This window comes from Haliotis cracherodii, unplaced genomic scaffold (genome assembly GCF_022045235.1).
Source record: "Haliotis cracherodii isolate W230 unplaced genomic scaffold, xgHalCrac1.p SCAF_8, whole genome shotgun sequence".
Classification (NCBI taxonomy): domain Eukaryota; kingdom Metazoa; phylum Mollusca; class Gastropoda; order Lepetellida; family Haliotidae; genus Haliotis; species Haliotis cracherodii.
This window is the reverse complement of record NW_027266341.1, coordinates 54788744-54809082: the sequence shown is the minus strand read 5'-3', so window position 1 is coordinate 54809082 and position 20339 is coordinate 54788744. Positions and strand designations below refer to the sequence as shown.

Genomic DNA, 20339 nt, shown 5'->3' with positions numbered 1-20339 from the left:
ATGTCTGTGAAACCTATTAAGTTTGATGATATTGTATACCTGTTAGATTTAATGCCCTCTGTGATCAGGGCGTTCGTATTTTAGTACTGACTAGCTTACTATCAGCGTTTGTAACTTCTGCCTATTCACCCGTTAGATCGTTCACCATGTGTCAGCATAATTAAAATATCAGTGCTTCAGCCTGGTTTATTGCCTGATGTTATTAAATCCTTAAACTTCAATCTTTGTAGGTGAGGTGAAATGGGGTTTAACGTCGCGTCCAAGATTATTGCACTTATATAGCGACTTTGTATAGCAGCTATAGCGACTATAGCGACTATAGCGACTTTCAATCTTTGTAAATTCGCCTTAATGTTATCGGTCTATATTTACATGTGGGTACATTAGGATGCCAGGAAGGATAGGTATCAAGATACCGTTTAACACACAGTTTAACGCACAGTATCCAAGTATGATATGTGTGACCTGGTTCATTTTGACATAGCTGGAATAATGAGGATATTTAATAGTGAGGAGGTATTTGTCCCATAACATCTATTCCAGTGACCTGACAAATCTGATATCTTTCTCTTAAAAGAATACAGTCAAAGTAGTTCCGACAAAATGTGTTTGTTCCCTCGAGTTGATTTTGATTTCATATTTTTTGGAGTAATACATTTTATCATATAATGGGTAGGTTTCTCGGCAGGATAAAGCCAACGGGTAAAAACGATATCCGTTGGGGTCATATGCGGATAGAGATGCAAATATCAAAGGTCAAGGAGGGACTTCTTTCACTGTTTATAAACAAACATGGCGTCGTCCGCGTCATTCGCCGATCGAGTCAGAGTTAACCATCGGTAATATGGATATACTACAGGGATAATTGCTATCATTATCAAAAGAACAGTCTGATATACTGAAAATCAGAGTCTAACTGTGACTTAGCTAAGGCATTTTAAAAGTTTTGGCAACTTTGGAGATATACATTTCGAAACAATTTTGCGAGGGCAAGAGGCCTAGCCAAGCGGGATCAGTAGCCATATCTGTGTTTGTAGACCTCTGTGGCTTGAAACCTTCTCCACAAATTAAAATAGTTGGATTTGGCCGAAATATGTTTGAATTGTTACCTTGTTTCGTTTTGTCGCTGTGTGTACATCTGACTACACTTCTTAACGTTATGACATGACAGACCAACTGTCAACAACGTCTGACCGTGGCCGTGATGTCTCATAGACTAGGGTTAGAGTAGCTTCCCTTTGACAAAGGGCAGTTATTCTAGCGGACAGACCGATGAATTGCCGCGAAAGGCAATTAGAAACTATTGTTGTTTTGCGTATATGTTGCTTTGCCAATGTATAGGAAACAGATTTCAGTTTGAACTATATTGGCTACTGTCAGTGTCCGACTGACACATCACTTACCCTTTGACGTAATAAATATTAATGCGCGCATTCCAGGAAAATACGCAATGTTTCGGTAATGTTTGTGAGAGAGGGAAAGCGATTTTGAAGCACAGAATTAAAGAATGACATTTATATGATAAAGAGGTAATCACGCTTATGTGTTTGGGAATGGTAAATATCCTGAATTAGGAATAAACACTGTGTATTTTGTTCGCCAAGGCTCGCTAAAATACAATGTGTATTCCTAATGCAGGATATTTACCATCCCCAAACACACTCGCGTGATAACCTCTCTATATATGATGACGTCGTAAGAAAGAGATCAGTCAGAGTGATGAGACACATTACGTGTTTTTTGCTGTCAACAGTTGTTTAATGTATTGTTTGAAACAGGTCCATGATAGTTCACCATATCAGTTGTAATAAAACCCCTACTCAAACTGATATTCTGAGGGTGTTTAGTGTCTCTGGAAGAGAATGGAGAGAGTGAATGTGTCAAAATGTCATAACTAAGTGATTTGAAATATCGGTATAAATAATGGTTGAACCAAGGTTTTATTGTGATCATATTCTAAACATTCCAAACACGGTCATCGGACATATTTCTTGATAAGTGTTGTCAGCGAAAAGCCTTAAACACATCATTAATATGAAATGAGAAAATACGATTTATTTCTATTTTCAACAATATGTCAAAGTGTTGAACGAATGATTTTATCCTGCTCATATGATACAAACACTACCATCCTGCAACCTGAAACACATACATCATAGAATGATCACTTCCAACTGCAGCTTTCGCGCCACTGATGCGTCAATTTGGAAATGTCAACCGTAAAACGTTTTGAAAGCTTTACTGAGACACGTGAAACAACCACCTCTATTTAATCTCCATCTATGCATATTGATACAGGAAACTATCCACAAGACTATATAACAATAGAATGACTTCAACTTTCCAGTAGTCAACTTTCTCGTTTAGGTCGAGCAATATTCCAGCTGCCACAACCGTTGGTGTCTGCATTTCACAACTTCCGATGTACAATTAATCATGTTCTTTCTATGAAGATATCAAAGAGCATCTTACTACACTTGCTAAAAAGTTGTTTCATCAGGGTTACAACATTTAAGACCTAAGTAAAGTTTTCAATTCAATGGCTTCTTCCAGTGAATCTGATGCATATTCACTGGTACCCAGTTGTTAGAATAATGTGTTAACATACAAAATTTATCAATCGCAATTACAATACATACATTCTTTGAAGTCTTTGCTGACATGACATACAATACTCGCATTGAAAATAAACCAGCTACGATTTTAGTTTCAATGTATACATTAAAGTTTTATTCCATTAGCTTTAAATTTTAAGGAATGTTGTATACATGCCCAACTTGTGGCGAGGTGCTGTGTTTGTTCACCTGAAATAGAAGACAAGTGTCATGACGATGATTTCAGAGTGCTGTGGTTTGTGGCTGTTTCGGATTGCCCAGTTCATTGCCTGATGGGATTATGATCTTCTTGACCACGGCCATGCTGCTGTTGTTCTTTGCCTTTCTGAAAGTGATATTTTCATATAATATCGGTGGTACATGAGTACAAAGAGAATATTACGGTAAACAAAAACGGATTTAATTGTTTGGAATATGACCTTCAATAAAGTGATGATTAAAACTATATAATTGTATCACTTATTCAATGTATCGTCAAGGTCATTGCACCCTGCTCATATGATACAAACGCTACTATCCTGCAATCTGAAACAGATATATCACGGAATGATCACTTCCAACTGCAGCAATTGTTGTCTTGGTAACGTTTTCTAGTAAGACTAAGTCTGTTATGTTTTCAAGAAAATCAAATTTCCACGTAATAGTAATGATAACAGATGTTCACAAAACACTGAGCGCATCCTGCCCCACCGTTGGCACCCGTCACAAACACATGCAAAGGCAAGTCAAGTGTTCACCCGAAGGAACAATCGGTGGTACATGAGTACAAAGAGAATATTACGGTATACACAAACAGATATAATTGTTTGGAATATCACCTTCAATAAAGTGAGCACATATGCTGCCCTGTACACATTCCAATATCATAGAAACCAGCAATCAGTAAATCTTCCAAAATCAGAGTCGATGGGAATAAACATAGCATATTTTATGTAAAGGGGGTTAAAGTCAGAAATGAAGTGGCAAACATTGTTCTACCTGTTAACAGTCGTGCGCGGTTGTGCACTTAATATAAATATAGATTTATTTTAATTGTTGCTCATATTTGTATATATCATGTATCTGCTATTAGCCTCAAAAGCATCAGGCCACTTTTGAAGCACCAGTGATCCCAATGGCTTGAAACAAGAATGGGTGTTTTGTTTTTGTTTTGTAACATAGAATCTGATATAGATGCCCCTTGCATCATTAGCATGAACATCAAGGTCATTCTTGGGGTTGATGTCAAATTTTCACAACTGACATCTATTTTGTGTATTTGATGGGATGTCAATTGATTACAGTGGCAAATGCAGCATCAAAAGCCACAGTTATATTATGGAAATTGAATGAAATGGAATCAATTTTGTATTTAATACTTCAGCTCTCATCAGATGTAGCTTAAATAATGCTCTCAATTAATTCATTCTTCTACTATAAAAAAATTGTGTATTTGAGTGGAAACGAAACTAGCGTTCGGATTCCTCATAAATATGAGCCATTTCATGACAGACATGCTTTTGAAAACGGTTTTCCGCTCTGTATATGTCTTCAGTGTTGCCTCATATTGGTGATATGGTGAGTGGCTGAATCTCTACCAGAACTATCATCTGACAATGGACCCGAATCGATTAGCTGGCTTTTCATGTTCATAAAGATACATCACAGAATTATTTATGCATGTGCTATAGTGTCTGATTGTAGAGTCGCAGTAAGAGATATACAAATGGAATCGTACTCTATGTAGAAGTCATTTTGAAATGGTTTAGCATATTGTGGGCATATTTTTTTAGTACGTTTTCTATGATCTTGTTAATGTTAATACATTAATGTGTAAGTTTCATGACAATGATGAAGCGTGTGGATGAAAGATAAATATACTAAATTATTCAAATGGGAATTCCTCAGAATCAAATCTAAAGATTGATCCCAAAAATGAGGAGGCGTCTTGAAGCAGTTGTTCGGGTTCAGGGAGGTTATACAAGATACTGAAGTAAAGTCAATGTTTGGACTTGGAGGACATTATTCTTCAATTCCGTGAACCAGAAATGTGCATTGTACTGACAGTCTGTGCAACAAAAGTGACATTCGTAATTTTTTGGATGAAATTAGGTCATTTTCCAAATCTGTAACATCTCCCAAAAAACAACACTTTATTTTATGGTAATGTTCATCCTCAACCCTTTCTTTTCAGTAAATAATTTAATTGGTATGGAACTCTTTTACAGATTTCATGCAATAGTTCATTTAAGTTGCTCAGTCTGAGAATATACGGGTGTTGCTTAACTTATTTCCATGTATATGTATAACCTCATTGGTGTTTGTGGGTGCAGATAAAATGTGATACTAATCCTTATTTCCTATACGTTCTATCGATCCTCATTGTGCATCGCATGTGCCGTTTTATCTATACTACTCAAAAGAGTCAAGGCACATATGCTTACAGTTAATCTGCCATAACATGCAAGATTGATTATAGTTATATGAAAAAGATCGTGTGTTCCTTAACTTTTTTTAGTAGTTTATGTATATGTTACGACATATATACTAAGTATCATGATGCATTTACATTACATTTCTTGGTTCAGCCTACAATACAGTGTGTGATATCTGTACATATCTATACTAAAATGCACGGGTCTGTAGCATATGAAATACCGTTGATAATAGAGACCTAATTTGCAACAACACGCACCATTACCTGACAACTGTACAAACATCTATCTATTGCGCAACTTTAATGCACACTCAGACAAGTTCCGATAAAATTTAGTGTAAAATGTCTGATGATAATTGTAAAATCACATGAAATAAAACATTTCTGAGAGATGGAACAAAATCAACAAAGTTACGTGTCAGCGTTTACACTAATCTGTTTGACAAGATTGCATATCACACAGAGAGGAAACTAATGGTTACAAACTGTTTTAAATGCAATTGTTAAGTACCAGGCTATCCATTATGGCCCTGGCATTGTTAACGACTGAACAATCATGATACTGGAAGTCTGCATTACTTCCGCAAACAACAGCATTCATTATCACATGTTAAACTGTCGGGTGTATTGAACACTTCAGTTCTGGGACCAGACAGCAAGCCATAATTATATCTTCCACAAGCGGCGCTCTGTATAGTCTGGCAGGATGAAGGTGGAGCCGGTAGTCACTCTGAAGGATGGTATGACATTGCGAGAAGAAATCCTGTCTCAGTGGAAGGATTTATGGAGGGACTTCCTGCGAGATACCAGTCTCCATGGCTGTAAGAAGCATCATAAAGTAATAAGGTAAGACGAGTCATTTTGGGGTTTGGTGTTAATTGTTCAAAACACATACATACATTTTAGCTCATCTGAAAGTCAAGTGGGCATATGTCATGGCCTTCTTGTTGGTTACGTCGGCGTCAAGAAGCACTGGACAAATGAAGCTGAATTAGTACAGGAGCCATATTAAAACTATTTACGGCTATTACTCAACTTGTAGTGAGGCTCGAATCCAGTACTTTTTAGTTTTGTTTGTAAAACTTAAAATTTTAGATTATATTTGACTTTTGCACTTTGGCCATGTTCTTAATTCTTTGAAAGCGTGGTTTCAGCTCTGTCAACGTGATGCTACTCAGAAACCACCGGATCAGTAAATTGAAAATCTTACATGCGTGTTCCCACCAATGATTACACCTACATTTGTTCTGTAGGTTCGAATACGATTTCCAGTATGGCCGCTACGACAGACTAATTGGAAAATGGGTTGGGAGGGGGTGGGGTGTTTCAGTATTGGAAAGTGCCAGAATTCGCTGTGTAGAGTAGCATCCTTTAGGCATGCCAGAAACTTCTGAACACCAGTTCTAATCCAGTTCACCCTGATTATGTTTGTCAGCACCATATTCATGTACGTGAACATGGGTAAAAGTTTACGACCTGCATACTTAAAACAGTGTTTGAACAGTGTTTGATGTGACATATTATTCTTAAGGCTCATGATAGGATTCCAGCCTGCAGCCTGCAAATTGTCCTAAATGGGAGCACTACGGTGTCCCATTAGGCTTTGTCCAAAGGTATCAATAGGGCTCTGCGTGGACATATATGTGTAGCCCAAACGGGATGGATTGTGTCTTTGAAGGTGTTTATGTGTTTTGTCCCTGCATTCATACGATATGTAACCCTTTTGTGACACCACTACGTCATATATTCACATGTATATACTATTTTAGGTATATATTATTCTATGTTTCATGTATATACGAAATTAAGAATTAGGATCGAACCAATCCTATACTTACTGCACGGGTCACTTTTTAAATTAAATATAATGTGTAACTCTTTTTCGAGAAATCATTATGATTCAAACATGACAATACTGAGTTATAGTTTGTGTTGTCTTATCAAACAATTTATACCTAAGTTGTGCACAGGAACAAAACGAATACACTTCACCGTATTTTAAACAAAATGAGAAGATTTATTGTGAATTTATCAATGTATACTCTTAAAAAAATAGGGGATATTGAAATATAAATATTTATACTAAGAATTAGATAAGTGTTGACGAAAAACATCCTATGCAAGAACGTTTATGTCTGTAAAACGTAACACCAAAGCACATCTTGTAGTTTGCACCTGCCGCACGCTTATGTCACACGCGTGCGTTAGGTGTCATTCCTGATTTTGATCAAGGAAGGTCGATTAATCTCTGTGGACCATTATTTCTGTCGATCTTATTGATTCTGCTTATCATACAATTGCGAAATTCCATTGTTGTGATTTCATTCATTGTTTCTGCAACGCCCGTCTCCCAGCCCTTGGCATGCTGGAAACTGACAGAGGTCAGCGTGCAGTGGAAAATACGTTCAATGTTTCACAGTTTGCTAATTACACCACAGGTACCTACGAACCCAAAATGGGTTTAGGGTGTCCGTCCAGGTTACCAACAAGAGTACAGGATCAATCGATACGAAACCAGACACTATGAAAACAGCGAATCAAATTGTTGCAAACCTTTCATCACGAGTCAAGGGTCAGACGATTAGAAATCGTCCACATGCAGTGTATCTCCACGCTAGACAGCCATGTGTTGAGCCGCCCCTTACAAATCGTCCTACAGACGTCAAAGGTATACAAAACGTAGAAACTGCGCACGTGTCATATTTTCAGATGAGCCCCGATTCACTTTGCGCTACAATGATAGACATTGTTGTGTCTGGCGACATCGAAATGTCAACCTGAGGCCTCAGGGCAGATCTGGCTGTGGATCGGTTATGGTGTGTGCTGAAATCACTGTGATTGAGCGAACCCCACTCCATATTGAGGCCAGGAATGAGACAAGAGCTTTTCCCCATAGAATATGTCTGGGAGATGATAGGGAGAAGTTTGCATCAACGCCATAGGCCGTCAACCACGTTGGTTGAACTTGGCCATTCACTGCAAGAGGAAAGGTGCAGACTCCCTCAAGTCGCCGTGGCGGTATTACACACCACTGATCCCATAACGTCAACTTTGAAAATTCCCATCTTACCCTTATCGTCCTTCAAGATCTCCTGTCATACTTAACTACCAGTTGTAATGTGTTCCTAATACGTTCACCATTATCATGCAATAACTAGAAACTAATATCTCTTCCAATTTTTTGACATTTTAAGTTATTATCTACTTATTTAAAGAGTATTTATTGGTCAAAATAATGTTACAAACACAGTACGTGTTCACTCTAATAACACAAACATCCAATCCATGAAATAAAAGATAAAGTGCAGTGCCCTATATTGTCGCGAGGAAGCGATCCTGATTTGATTACTTACGTAATCATGTTGATGTAATGTTTCCATGTGGGTCATGATTCAGTATGGAAGGTATAAGGCAGTCCATCCACAGAAAGCTGGAGACAATGTGTAGATGGTGGTGTATCTCCACACACACACACACACACACACACACACACACACACACACACACACACACACACACACAAACAAACAAAAAAACACTAAATAAATAAATAGGTAATTAAAAAAATATACTCAACAAATATACATACGATACTAGTACTGTAGCTTTTATCTCAGCCAATTGTCATCATTGTCAACAAAAGATAGTCAAAGATACCGAAAGTCAGGGCCTTACTGAGGCGTTTTGCATGTGTACGGACAAAATGGAACTATAAACTGCGTTTACCTTAGGTCTGTGTATCAGTTCCGAAACTTTTTCTTGTAGATCTCTGTGACTTGGGGTCTCTTCTCGAATGTAATGCAGTTTTCGTGATTTAGTGGGCAACTAAAAAAGTTAGAAACCGTCACTGAAAGAGAAGTTTGTGCACATCCCGTTCCAAGACGAGTCCAATGTGGCCGGAGGTGTCCATTCATACCTTGCTTTGTATCACTGTGTCGGTATCTGACTATATATTGTAACCAAATAACAATGTGATGACCAGGTAAACTTGATGCCTCATTCACTGGGTTCCGGCGGTTAGATACAGGGAGTTACCACTTATATGCCTCAGAGACTGGAGTAGCTTCCCTTTGATAAAGGGCATTTACTCCTGTGTGTGGTCTGATTGATTGTCGGGAAAGGGGATATCATTGACAATATGCCCCACTCACTGGTTTCCGCGCTAGCCCGGTTAGACATCGTGACGAGTGACTGCTGGAACAAGCTTAGATGGTTCAAAGACTGGACCAGCTTCCTTTCGATAAAGGGAAATAACTCCAGCCGATGGGCACATTGATTGCCGCTAAAGGTTATATCATTGACATTATGTGTTGGCAATTGTCTTTTAAAACATGGTAGTTGGAACTACATTGTCTGTTGTCACTGTCAGACTGACTTAGCACTGACCTTTTGACGCAATATGATAAGCGCAAAATCCAGGAATGTTTGCAATGTTTAGAAACCGTTTGTGAATTTAAAAATAACATTATATGATGAAGAAGTTATATCCTGTATTAGGACAAAAGACTCGCTTATAATTTTTTTTATTCATAATACATGATATTTTCCATCCGAAAAACACACCCGCATGACAACTTTAGACATCTCATGAGTAATATTTGATGGACCCATGTGGAACCCAGTTAGCAAAACCCTTGACCAGTTGCTTCACCTGGCCCACTTTAAACCATGCTTGGCGGGGATAGGATTTTAATACCTTTTTGTTCATGTATGAGGATCGATAACGCTCCAGATCTTGTTGGAACACGTGTCCGAAACAAAACAGTAAACCAATTCATATTCCTGTTTCAGAGTAGCATGGACTGTGTTGCTTTTGACAATGACGGGAATATGTCTGAAAACGTTGGCTGATCTTTACAGTAGGTACTACAGCTACAACTTCATCACTAAGATTACAAGAGAGCGCAAACAACAGATCCGGTTTCCTGCAATCACGTTTTGCAATCCGAACACGTTTGACAACAAAACCTTACTGAGACAGAGCTGAACTATCTTCACAGTAAAGGCCCTCTGGCACACGTGTCACCGACTATTGACTGGTACGGGGAGGAAGGAAGAGAGCTAGATAAAGTGGATTATGTCAAGTTTTGGGAAGATGGAGCATACAATGAGCAAAATATGTTCGAGTTCATATATTTCAAACACGACCGTGTCCTCCCGGAAAGGCTGAAATACAACCAAAAACAAGATCAACGGTGCTTCACCTTCAACGCTAACGCTGATATAGATACACAGTCCGGACATGCAGTATTGTTTATAACTCTTAAAATCATGCAAGAGACCTATCTTGAGGGAGTAGTATACGAGGCGGGGATAAAGGTAAATCTGACAGACACAGAAAATTTTCAAAAGGTTCAAAAGCAAACAACATTCTACTATAGCTGCTCATAATGTAGTATTACAATATCTGACATTCCCTCTGACCAGGGAGCACGGGTTGCCCAGTCGCCACGATTCGCTGTGCAGAGTTGCGTCCCTTGGGCACACCAGGAACCTATGATTGTATGTTCGAATCCCGGTTCACCCCGATTATGTTTATAGGTTTGTCAGCACCATACCCGTGCTCGTGGGTTTCACCGAAGTGTTAAACGTCTGAGACCTGCATCACTTCGGGCTTTCCTCCCACATTAAGCTGACATGCCGTGATATAACTGCAATACTGTTAAAAGCGGCGTGACACCAACTCACCCACCCACTCCCTCTGACCAGTACTCAGCAATTACTTCTTAACATAAGATAATTTTATCTTTCGAACCTTGACTAAATGGATCAGATGGTCAGACTGGGTGACTTGGTTGATAGCGTCTCAAAGTACCTCGACCGTGTGGAGTGTTGGCCATGGGACCAATTACTGGATTGTCTGGTCCAGACTCCATTTTTTACAGACCGCCGTCATATAGCTGACATATTCCTGCGTTAACAACCAACACACAATTAAATAACTCAGCACATAATCGTTCTAAACGTCAATATTGAGCATCGTGCCATTCGAATCTAGGGCTAATCGACTGCATAGTGGATGAAAAGTTTTAATATCCCTCGTTTCGTGGAATATAATACCATTCTTAAAATAGAGATGTGGCATTGATGTGTATGTATTTCTCTTCAGAATATATGGGCTACATGTGTATGGTATTGCTGGTTGTTAAATCGTGTACCTGTGTACACGACAAGCCAGAAACACGTGGTGTGAGGGCCAACAACATTCATTTCCCTGATGTGGTGATCCTCTGTAAGGATGAATATGTAATAAATAGAAGCAAGTCATGGGGTTTTCTTGGTCAAGTGTGTGTCGTTTTTTAAAATCATTCAGTTAACTAAGTGAAGTTCGAAAATCGCCATGCCTAGATTCAAAAATAATGCGAAAAATAATGGCAGTAGCTGACTTGAGTGAGTGAATATGGTTTTACACCGCTTTTAGCAATATTCCAGCAATATCACGGCGGGTGACACCAGAAATGGGCTTCACACATTGTACCCATGTCGGGAATCGAACCCGGGTTTTCAGCGTGACGAGCGAACGCTTGAACCACTAGGCTACCCGACCGCCCAGCTGACTTGACACAAACACAAACGAACTGACGTGGCAGTCAAGGTCGCCATATCTCAAAATAATTGATTTGTGGGATGAGCTAGACAGACGTATTCTTTCACGTCAACCAGGGCTACAGAATCTGCATCAATTACGCCAAGCTCTTCAGGATGAATGTGCAGCCATTCCATAATGTCATAAGCAGGTATCTTGGTTCCACGGGCATGATGTTCGTGCCGTCATTCAGGCCAGTGGTGAACACACACGGTGCTAGGCTTTACGACTACAGTGAGATTGTGACCGGCATTTGCATTTTCTTTTCCCGTATCACGTTTAAAGCAGTGTATAAGACCTCTTGAATGAACCTCTTGAAAACCACATGAGCAAAAGCTTTTCCACACCAACAATAAATCTCTACCAAGAGCAGAGTCGATTGTACGTTGCCAACTATATGATGAACAAGTCTTTATGAATCACTATGAAATAGTGATGATACCAGGCGTTCTCGAAAACGTGAACGTATCCCGCCGCGGCGATGGCACAAACACACGAGCAGAGCACACTCACACCCACGCACGCGTGCACACTCAAATATTTATATTTTGTCAAATAACGTTTTTATTAATAAGTAGATATTTTCACGATCTTTCTTTTGAAACAACAGTGTAACCAATAGATAAGCAGAAAGATAAGAGGCATTTGAATATTTATTTGTTGTCAACAATTGCTTTGTTTGAAAGAATTGTTTCACCGTCGGTGTTTCCAGATGTTGTGACGTTGTTTAGTGTGACTGGAAGACAATCGAGAAAATTTTGCAGCACTGAGACGATATTGTATAAGTGACTTAAAATATTGACATGAATGACAAATCATTATGATGACAATTGATCAAGGATTGATGGTTTATTGTGAACATAGTAACATATGGTTTCAAAATAGGGTCATTGGACTTGTTACTTGATTTATTTTGTTATCTAGAAACGCGTATAAACGGGGCTTTTAGAAACATATGTGTTCACTTATATTTCTAATTTTCAAAAATAAATTAAAAAAAACGATTAAATTTATCCTGGTCATATAACCAAATCATTAACAGCTACAAACTATACTACATAACTCTACTACCTGTGTGCAGCATTTGGCGCAAATGTCACAAACAGTTGCGTCATGCAGGGTCTTGGAGCGGTAGAACGCAACACCCTGGTGTGCTAGAAGACAGAAACGCCAGTCACAGAATCATCACTTTCAATACTTTTGGTTTTCAAGAAAGACAAATCGTCTTATGACTTCATACATCATTACTACATTCCTATTTCCATGTATCATTACTAATAAGATGTTTAGGATTTTATTTGGCAGAAATATGTTTAACTTACTTGGCTCGTAGTAGTCAAAGGCATGGATAGGGGACGCCTGTATCTTAGCAACCGGGCCATTCCTTCTTCCAGTGAATCTGATGCATGTTTCACTGGCATCAATCTTTCAAAATATAACATAATTCTTTTGAATGTATATATCGGTAGTACTCCATGTCCTCCCAGAGACATACATGAATGGCTATTCATACTAGTGATATATGTTGTGATTGTACAATTATATATGGTAATTTTAAAACATATATTATTTTCAATCTTTGATGACATGGTAACAATATTAACATGAATACAATTTTAGTTTCAATGTATGTTGTTTGCGTAAAGCATGTCTCTCTCTTGTTGAATTGGCAATTTAATGCCGTATAACATCTGAAGCTTGTGTGAGTGCATGACACCTACCACAGTCCATATGTCCACATAATGGCGAGGTGCTTTGGTTGCTCACCTGGTTGAAATAGAAGACAAGAGTTTTGCCCAGCAGTTCGGATCTCTGTAGTTTGCGGCTGATATAGATTGACTCCATATCCGGTTCAAAGCCTGATGGGATTGTGATCTCGACCACAGCCATGTTACTGGTTCTCTCTTTGCTGTAGCTGTTGGATATTATGGAAGAGTATATTAATAGACGTCACACACATAATACGTCGGAGTAAAACCCTGTAAATCAATATGTATATGATAAACAGGATTTATAAGACATAAGCGACAAAACCTTTGATATGGCCAGGTAATCAATAATAACATTTGACGTGAGAGAATAGAGAAGAGTTTTGTTTACCATTTCTGTTTCTGACAACTAGCCAATACATTGACAGCAACAGACTCCCCCAACCCTAGTCATAGGACAACCTACAGGCACAAGTACTCTTACCTGACACATGTCCTGAGTGTGTACATGTTCAGTGTCTCGATCTCGATGTCCTGACTGATATCAAAGTACTGCTCCTCTACTGGTTTCTCAACGTTGAAGAACGAAGCAATCTGTGTGGCAAACAGCTTCACAGTTCTACACATTGTCATACCAAGTGCACTGTAGTTAAAACAGCTGCAATACAGCATGCCAAATCAGCACAACATATTTGTTCTGAAGTATGATGGCTTGAGTCTAAGTCAATGGGAAGAGTTACTGTGCCTCATATAAAGTGGTGTAAATATTATAGCTTTGAAAATAGTACCATTAACAATGAAGAGTTGTGTTCTCCAATGAGATGTGATGCCATCCCATACCATTACACTGATTATTACGTTGATTTCAGCAAGCCGTGGCATTGCGAAATTACGGTTAAACTGAACTTTTTTCTGAGCACCTTAACAATCAGTATCTACTGTACACATTCAAAACCTACGTTGCACTATAAAATTTCATAATAAATATATATTTATTGAACTTTATATGAAGCGAAAATTACTTTTTCCAGTTAGTATACATAACGGATTAAATTAAAGAAAAGTAACTGTGCAGCTGCAAGCGTTGTTATATTGGTTTACAGTGTTGTTACTGTACCCACTAGGACTAACCTCAAGGTATCCGACTCCATGGCCTTGGGCTTTCACGTTGAAGGTACCGGTGAACTCATTGGCCTGAAATAAAAGCTTAGTACCCTGTGAACAAATTTACTTTATCTCAAAGAGATTGTGTGACCTACCAATGTTACCAAATTGTTTACAATATATTGCAAGGTATTGATGGTATACTACTGAAAGAACTTACATCAGTAGCTTGGAGGTCAAGGGCGTTCTTGGCATTGATGTCAAAATGTTTGCTGAATTTTCCAGAACTGATGTCGGCGCTGATTTTGAAGGAATCCGAGTTGATGACGGTGGCAAACGCAGACAGAGCGTCCAGAGCAACAACAGTATCCTTAGAAATGAGAAATAAGAAATCCGAGCTAGTCAATCTCATCTTGTGTTCATATCAGATGCTCAATTTAACATCATTTTTATCAAGTTCCGCTCTTCAGTTTTATCTAATCATATATACCTGAGTGGATACGAAGCCACCATTGGGATTCCTGGTGGAAATGAGCCATTTCATGATAGACAGGCCTTTGACAAAGTCCTTCCTGAGCGCATATGTCTTCAGAGCGTAGCCTGTAGTCTCAATGTCGATGGCGTCAGCATATTGGTGATATGGCCTCCAGTAGCTGGAGCGAGTGTGACTGTATCTTTCCCAGAACATCATGTCATCTGGCAATGGACCCGGATTGATTGTGAGCACACTTTTTATCATTATAGCATACAACAATGGATTGTATATTCTAGTCATTTATGGTTTCACACTTAACAAACAGAAACAGGTTTTTTTGTGAAGCAAGACAATATATATATATATATATACCATCCAAAACTGGCTCCCACAGGAGATATTGCTTGGATGAGATCAAGCGATATCTACACTGTAGATATCGCTGCAATGAAATTACATCACAATGCTTTGCAGACCATTGTGACGTCACAGGTTACCATGACGTCACAATCAAATGACATCACTAATGGCTCTGCTACTGAAGCTGTTAGCAGTACTTTTTTCACTAAAGACACTGCTAATTACTGTCTACAAATTGAAAAAGTTGTAAGAATGATGTTGGATGATAAATAAAATCTCACCCTCGTGTCTTTTGATATCAAATATATCAACACTCGTTGATAAAAGTGGCAAAAATCCTCGGCAAGCCTCGGAATTTTTCCACTTTTATCAACTCGTGTTGATATATTTGATATCAAAAGACACTTGGGTGAGATTCTCTCTCTATATATATATATTATTCCTTTTGTATTGTTATACATAGATATGTAAGGAGTTCTGGTTGTTTAAAAACAATATTAACATACATTATATGATCATGTTACTACTGTTCCCAAATACCTTTTGTTTTAGAAACATGTTCAAGTTTCTTGAAAGCATCTTCAGCAAAGATGCTGCCTGCTTTGGTTAGGGCATGGGTAGCGATTGCAACAGTGTAGGCATCATCGAATCTCATAATGTTGAACTCAAGGAAGGCACCGGCGCGGAGCAAAGAGTCGTTCAGGTTGTAAGCGTTCACCTGTATGCAAAATGTATTATGCAAAAATAAAAGTGATCATCCTTGCAATGTATGATTATCTCCGTATGCTTTAATTACGTATAGGCCAAGTCTGCAAGAAGATTGAATTTGACCACATATTTTCGACTATGAAAGCAGCCTGTGACCATTGAGATGGAAGTATGATTACACTTACCCCTTCCAGCCCTCGGACTTCAAGCAGAGCATCCAGAACAAATGCTGTCAGAGCGTATCCATGTCCAGATCCTCCCTTGAAAACACAACGGAACAGGAACATGATAAGCATCAGCTTTCATTCATCTTAAATAAAAATATACCACTTGCACGAATAGTATCTTTAAAGTACAACATAATTAGGTACCTGTATGCTAGAGCTGTGCACATAACCATTCTCACTGAAGTCCCCATTGGTGTTTTGCTTGCTTATCAGCCATGTGGCAGCACGGGCAATGATTCGGTTATCGATGTAGATGTACTGACGAGCCTGGATGAACGTTTTCACGACAAATGCTGTCAGCCTGAAATGAATAATGAACGGAAATAACCATTATATGTACCCTATCCTCACTCACACATCCTCCCATGTGAATTATTCTAAAATAACAATGTTGAAGCGAGACACACTCGTGAACTAATCAAAGTGTGTGTTGATCCCAAAAGTGGAAGTTTGTACTTGCCAGGTGCTCCCGTAAGAGTCGCTGTTCCCCCAGATGGAGAAGGAGCCGTCACTGTGTTGATAGCTTAACTCACGCTGGAACCCTGAGCAAGTTAATAATGATAATGATAGACAAGATAATGAATAGACACCGATGATTCAAGCTGTCAACATAGGTCACCCCCTACTTACACATTACAGTCGTGCCCCGCTTATACGGACTTCAGATATCCGGAAACCTCGGTTCCCCGACGATTTTCATTCAAAACGAAATAATTACTATACAAATTTACCCGTATATCCGGAAATTCAGTTTCCGGAACCGGACGGTCATTTTCATACACAAAACACTGAAATGCACTCAAAATTGTCTCACTTATCCGGACAATTCTAGCAAATCGAACAACGAGAGGACGTAAACTTTCGTCAACATATCGCTCGCCAGTCAAATGTCCATTCACTAAAACCAAATGATTTCGCCTGTCCTGTGTTGATACGGCCCCACACCATGAAACTACTGCCACCACACCGATCATGGTCAAGGATTGTTGCTCGTCGCTACGTCGCCAACAACGTTTTCTGCCATCTCTGAATTGGAGTCAAAAGCTTGATTCGTCAGTAAACATGGCCTATTGCCTGGCTGGCCCCAATCTTTTTGGCCTGTTAGAGTCACACTCTTCATAGCACGTCTTGCATTCAGACGGGCTGCATATAGCCGGTTTTAAACGGTATATGTTGAAATTCGCCTCCCTGTTATTGTACGGAATTCTCTGTTGATAACAGGAGCAGATTTGAATCTATAGCTTAGTGCAATTTATCTATCGTATCCACAATTCGACATTTTGTCCTTTCTTTGAGATACTGTCCCGGAAACATTTTAAGCATGTGCTTAGCTCACTTTGCTCACTTTTGATTGTGAGTTCCCCTATAGGCGCACGCACTTTGGCGTCTGTGGTCACCAGCATCACGTGCTGTTCATGCATCATGTGCAATTTCATTGTGATTAGATGTTGCTTTCAGATGTAACACCATTGTGTTGTAAATGTACACCTCAACGACTGCTTAATTCAAATAATTACTTCCCTTATTATTGTCGGTAGTATGATTATCTTCAGGTAACTATCAGAACGTAAACGTATAACAGAATGGTGTTTAACGTTTTGAGCACCGAATTAAACATATTGAAAATATTATCGTGATTTACCTTCCTCCATGAATGGAACGACTTTCTGTTCAATTTTCCCGTCAAATTTCTTAGCACTGACAAGGTAGTTTGAGATGTAGACATCTGGGGCAAGGCCCATCATGTTCTGTTCTCCACAGCCAGTGGGCATCTTCAGAAGACTGTCCAGGCCGTCGAGACTGGGGCTCACCACGTCCCCTGTAACATACGGTATTCTGGATGTTGGTCTTTAGGAGAACATATCTACAAAATATCTACAAAATAAAGTTCATAAAGTTATCCTGTTGTGATATTTTAAATCAGGACAATTAGAAGCGATAAGTAGCTGAATTTGATAACTTCTTTCACTTATGATAAACGGACATTTAAATTTCCATAATATCAATGTCACAAGGTATGTATGTGATCCTGGCTCTTCTGACCAAGTGATTTGTAATGGGCTGAGTTCAAGAATGCTATCGGGAAATGTGTGAATCGCAGTCCCCGCCTCAGACGCTTAATTAATTCCATATATTTGTGCATGATACCAATACCAAATGGACACTAACATTATGGCCTGGGCATAACACGTTAAAGACATGCCCTCATCTAGCTCCCATTAGGAAATAAGTACGATTTATTGTGTATATTTTAAAGGTAAATAGAGTGCAGATCGTTGTATTTTGTATTTGTACTCACTAATTCCTCTCGGAACTCTTATTAGGTGTAGATGATTGTTTTTGTAGTTTGTTTGTTGTTTAACGCCGCACTCAGCTATATTCCAACTATGTGACGGCGGTTTGTAAATAATCGAGTATGGACTAGACAATCCCATGATAGACATCATGAGCCTCAATGCACGCAATTGGGATACGATTACATGTATCAACCAAGTCAGCGAGCATGGCCACCCGATCCCGTTAGTCGCCTCCTACGACAAGCAGTCGCCTTTCATGGTAAGCATGGGTTGCTGAAGACCTATTCTACACCGGATCTTCACGGTAAGATTGTTTCTGTAAACTATGATCGGTATTGTGACCGGATTATAAAAAATGAAATGAGATCAAATGTGTCTCTCCACGATGTGTGGTTTACGGAATCAATATTTGATTAACTGCCTCTTCAACAAACGGATGACAATGCATTTTATGATGTTCGCAACGAACAATATTTATTCACAAAATCGTAATTTTCTCCAAGAAAAAATATCTACTCACCAAAAGCCCTGACCCTGGCTTTCTGTGAGTCTTTAACAATGTAGTTTGGCAGAGGGATGGATAAAGTTTTGTTGTAGGTGTTTCCAGACAGAAGATCAATGGTGACGGGGAAGTTAGTCTCCTTTCTGATACCCTCGGGCTAAAACAGGCAAAAATGAAATGGCATTGCGGGCGCTTTACAAATTGCAGTCGACCCATGACGAACCGAGGTAGACATAACATTTATCACTTAGGTGAAACCAACGACAACGGTGCCGACAAACAGAAACGAACGTGATTTATTGAGAGAACGAGGAATGAAGAAAGGCGTCTGGGTGGGGATGGAGGAGACATATGGGAGAAAGCAACCAATCCATATTGCCCTTACTTACCTCAACTTTGATTTGTCTCTGTACTGCATCGGCTGCTGCAGTTGATCGGGCAGATACTTGAATGTCAAGTTGTCCCAGGGTGGTTGGGACAATGGGAAAGTCTACTGTCACCGATACACCAGAAGCCACCTGGAGAAATTCTCTGATACTATAACAACGCCAGGAAGAAAGCCATTACAATTCATAATCAGAATAAGTATTAACCGATTCCGTCAAACTTGCATGTAATATGTGAATATTGTATGAAAATTTCAAACGTAATATATAATTATTGTTTGTTCGTACTCACTCGAACTGTCTTAACTTGATCTGCAGAGAAAGCCTTGAGACTAGCACTTGTGGAGTCAAAGAGGATGTTGTCATAGTCATTGGATTTCTTCATTGTCACCATCACCTGATAGCAGTTATTGATATTGTATAATTGTTAAACATAGTCATAACATCTCTCGCTATGTTTCAACTGGTCAATATCATTAATTAATTGGGGATAGTTCACCATAGATTAATGCCATAAGTGTGTAAATGTTGAAGGATACAGAACACGAAATAAAAGCGATACAACCCTTTCCATATTCATAAGAAATCTCGATTGTACGATTCGGGCTATACCGATTCCAAACGCACATACATACACTGTTGAAGTTATTTGTTTACTATTCTACAGATCTGTCGCTCACATCGAGATCGGTCTGCAGATAGTTGAAGACGCTGGCCTGAACCACAACTTGCTCACCGCGGATGACAGACATTGGGACATCAACACTCACAAAAAATGGACGGAAAACCTTCATCTGAAATGAAATGAGTTAACTGAACAGCATACTTCAGTTTGAAATAATACATATGTAAAGAAAGTCCACTGGTGTATTCTTTGCTTGAATGGTAATACATGGCTAACGCAGGTTCAGGAAACTGATATTTATACAGTTGGTACGAATATGAAAGTCAGTT

At 39.0% G+C, this 20339-nt stretch overlaps 1 protein-coding gene across 2 annotated transcripts in view; it reads right to left on the bottom strand.

Annotated features, from left to right (window-relative positions):
• Positions 1-12262: 12262 nt before the first annotated feature.
• LOC139450669 (CD109 antigen-like) overlaps positions 12263-20339 on the bottom strand; it is a 31234-nt gene continuing 23157 nt past the window's right edge. For both annotated transcript variants that reach the window (XM_071232465.1, XM_071232466.1), the window contains exons 21-37: positions 20066-20179; positions 19678-19782; positions 19389-19517; positions 19018-19156; positions 17843-18019; positions 16661-16742; positions 16345-16501; positions 16159-16233; positions 15806-15983; positions 14921-15126; positions 14651-14800; positions 14458-14520; positions 13811-13920; positions 13385-13532; positions 12940-13042; positions 12689-12771; positions 12263-12353 (exon numbers count right to left, since the gene is read on the bottom strand). In XM_071232465.1, the coding sequence (XP_071088566.1) occupies positions 12345-12353; positions 12689-12771; positions 12940-13042; positions 13385-13532; positions 13811-13920; positions 14458-14520; positions 14651-14800; positions 14921-15126; positions 15806-15983; positions 16159-16233; positions 16345-16501; positions 16661-16742; positions 17843-18019; positions 19018-19156; positions 19389-19517; positions 19678-19782; positions 20066-20179 (2028 nt within the window). In that variant the 3' untranslated portion in view covers positions 12263-12344. The remainder of the gene's footprint in view (positions 12354-12688; positions 12772-12939; positions 13043-13384; positions 13533-13810; positions 13921-14457; positions 14521-14650; positions 14801-14920; positions 15127-15805; positions 15984-16158; positions 16234-16344; positions 16502-16660; positions 16743-17842; positions 18020-19017; positions 19157-19388; positions 19518-19677; positions 19783-20065; positions 20180-20339) is intronic.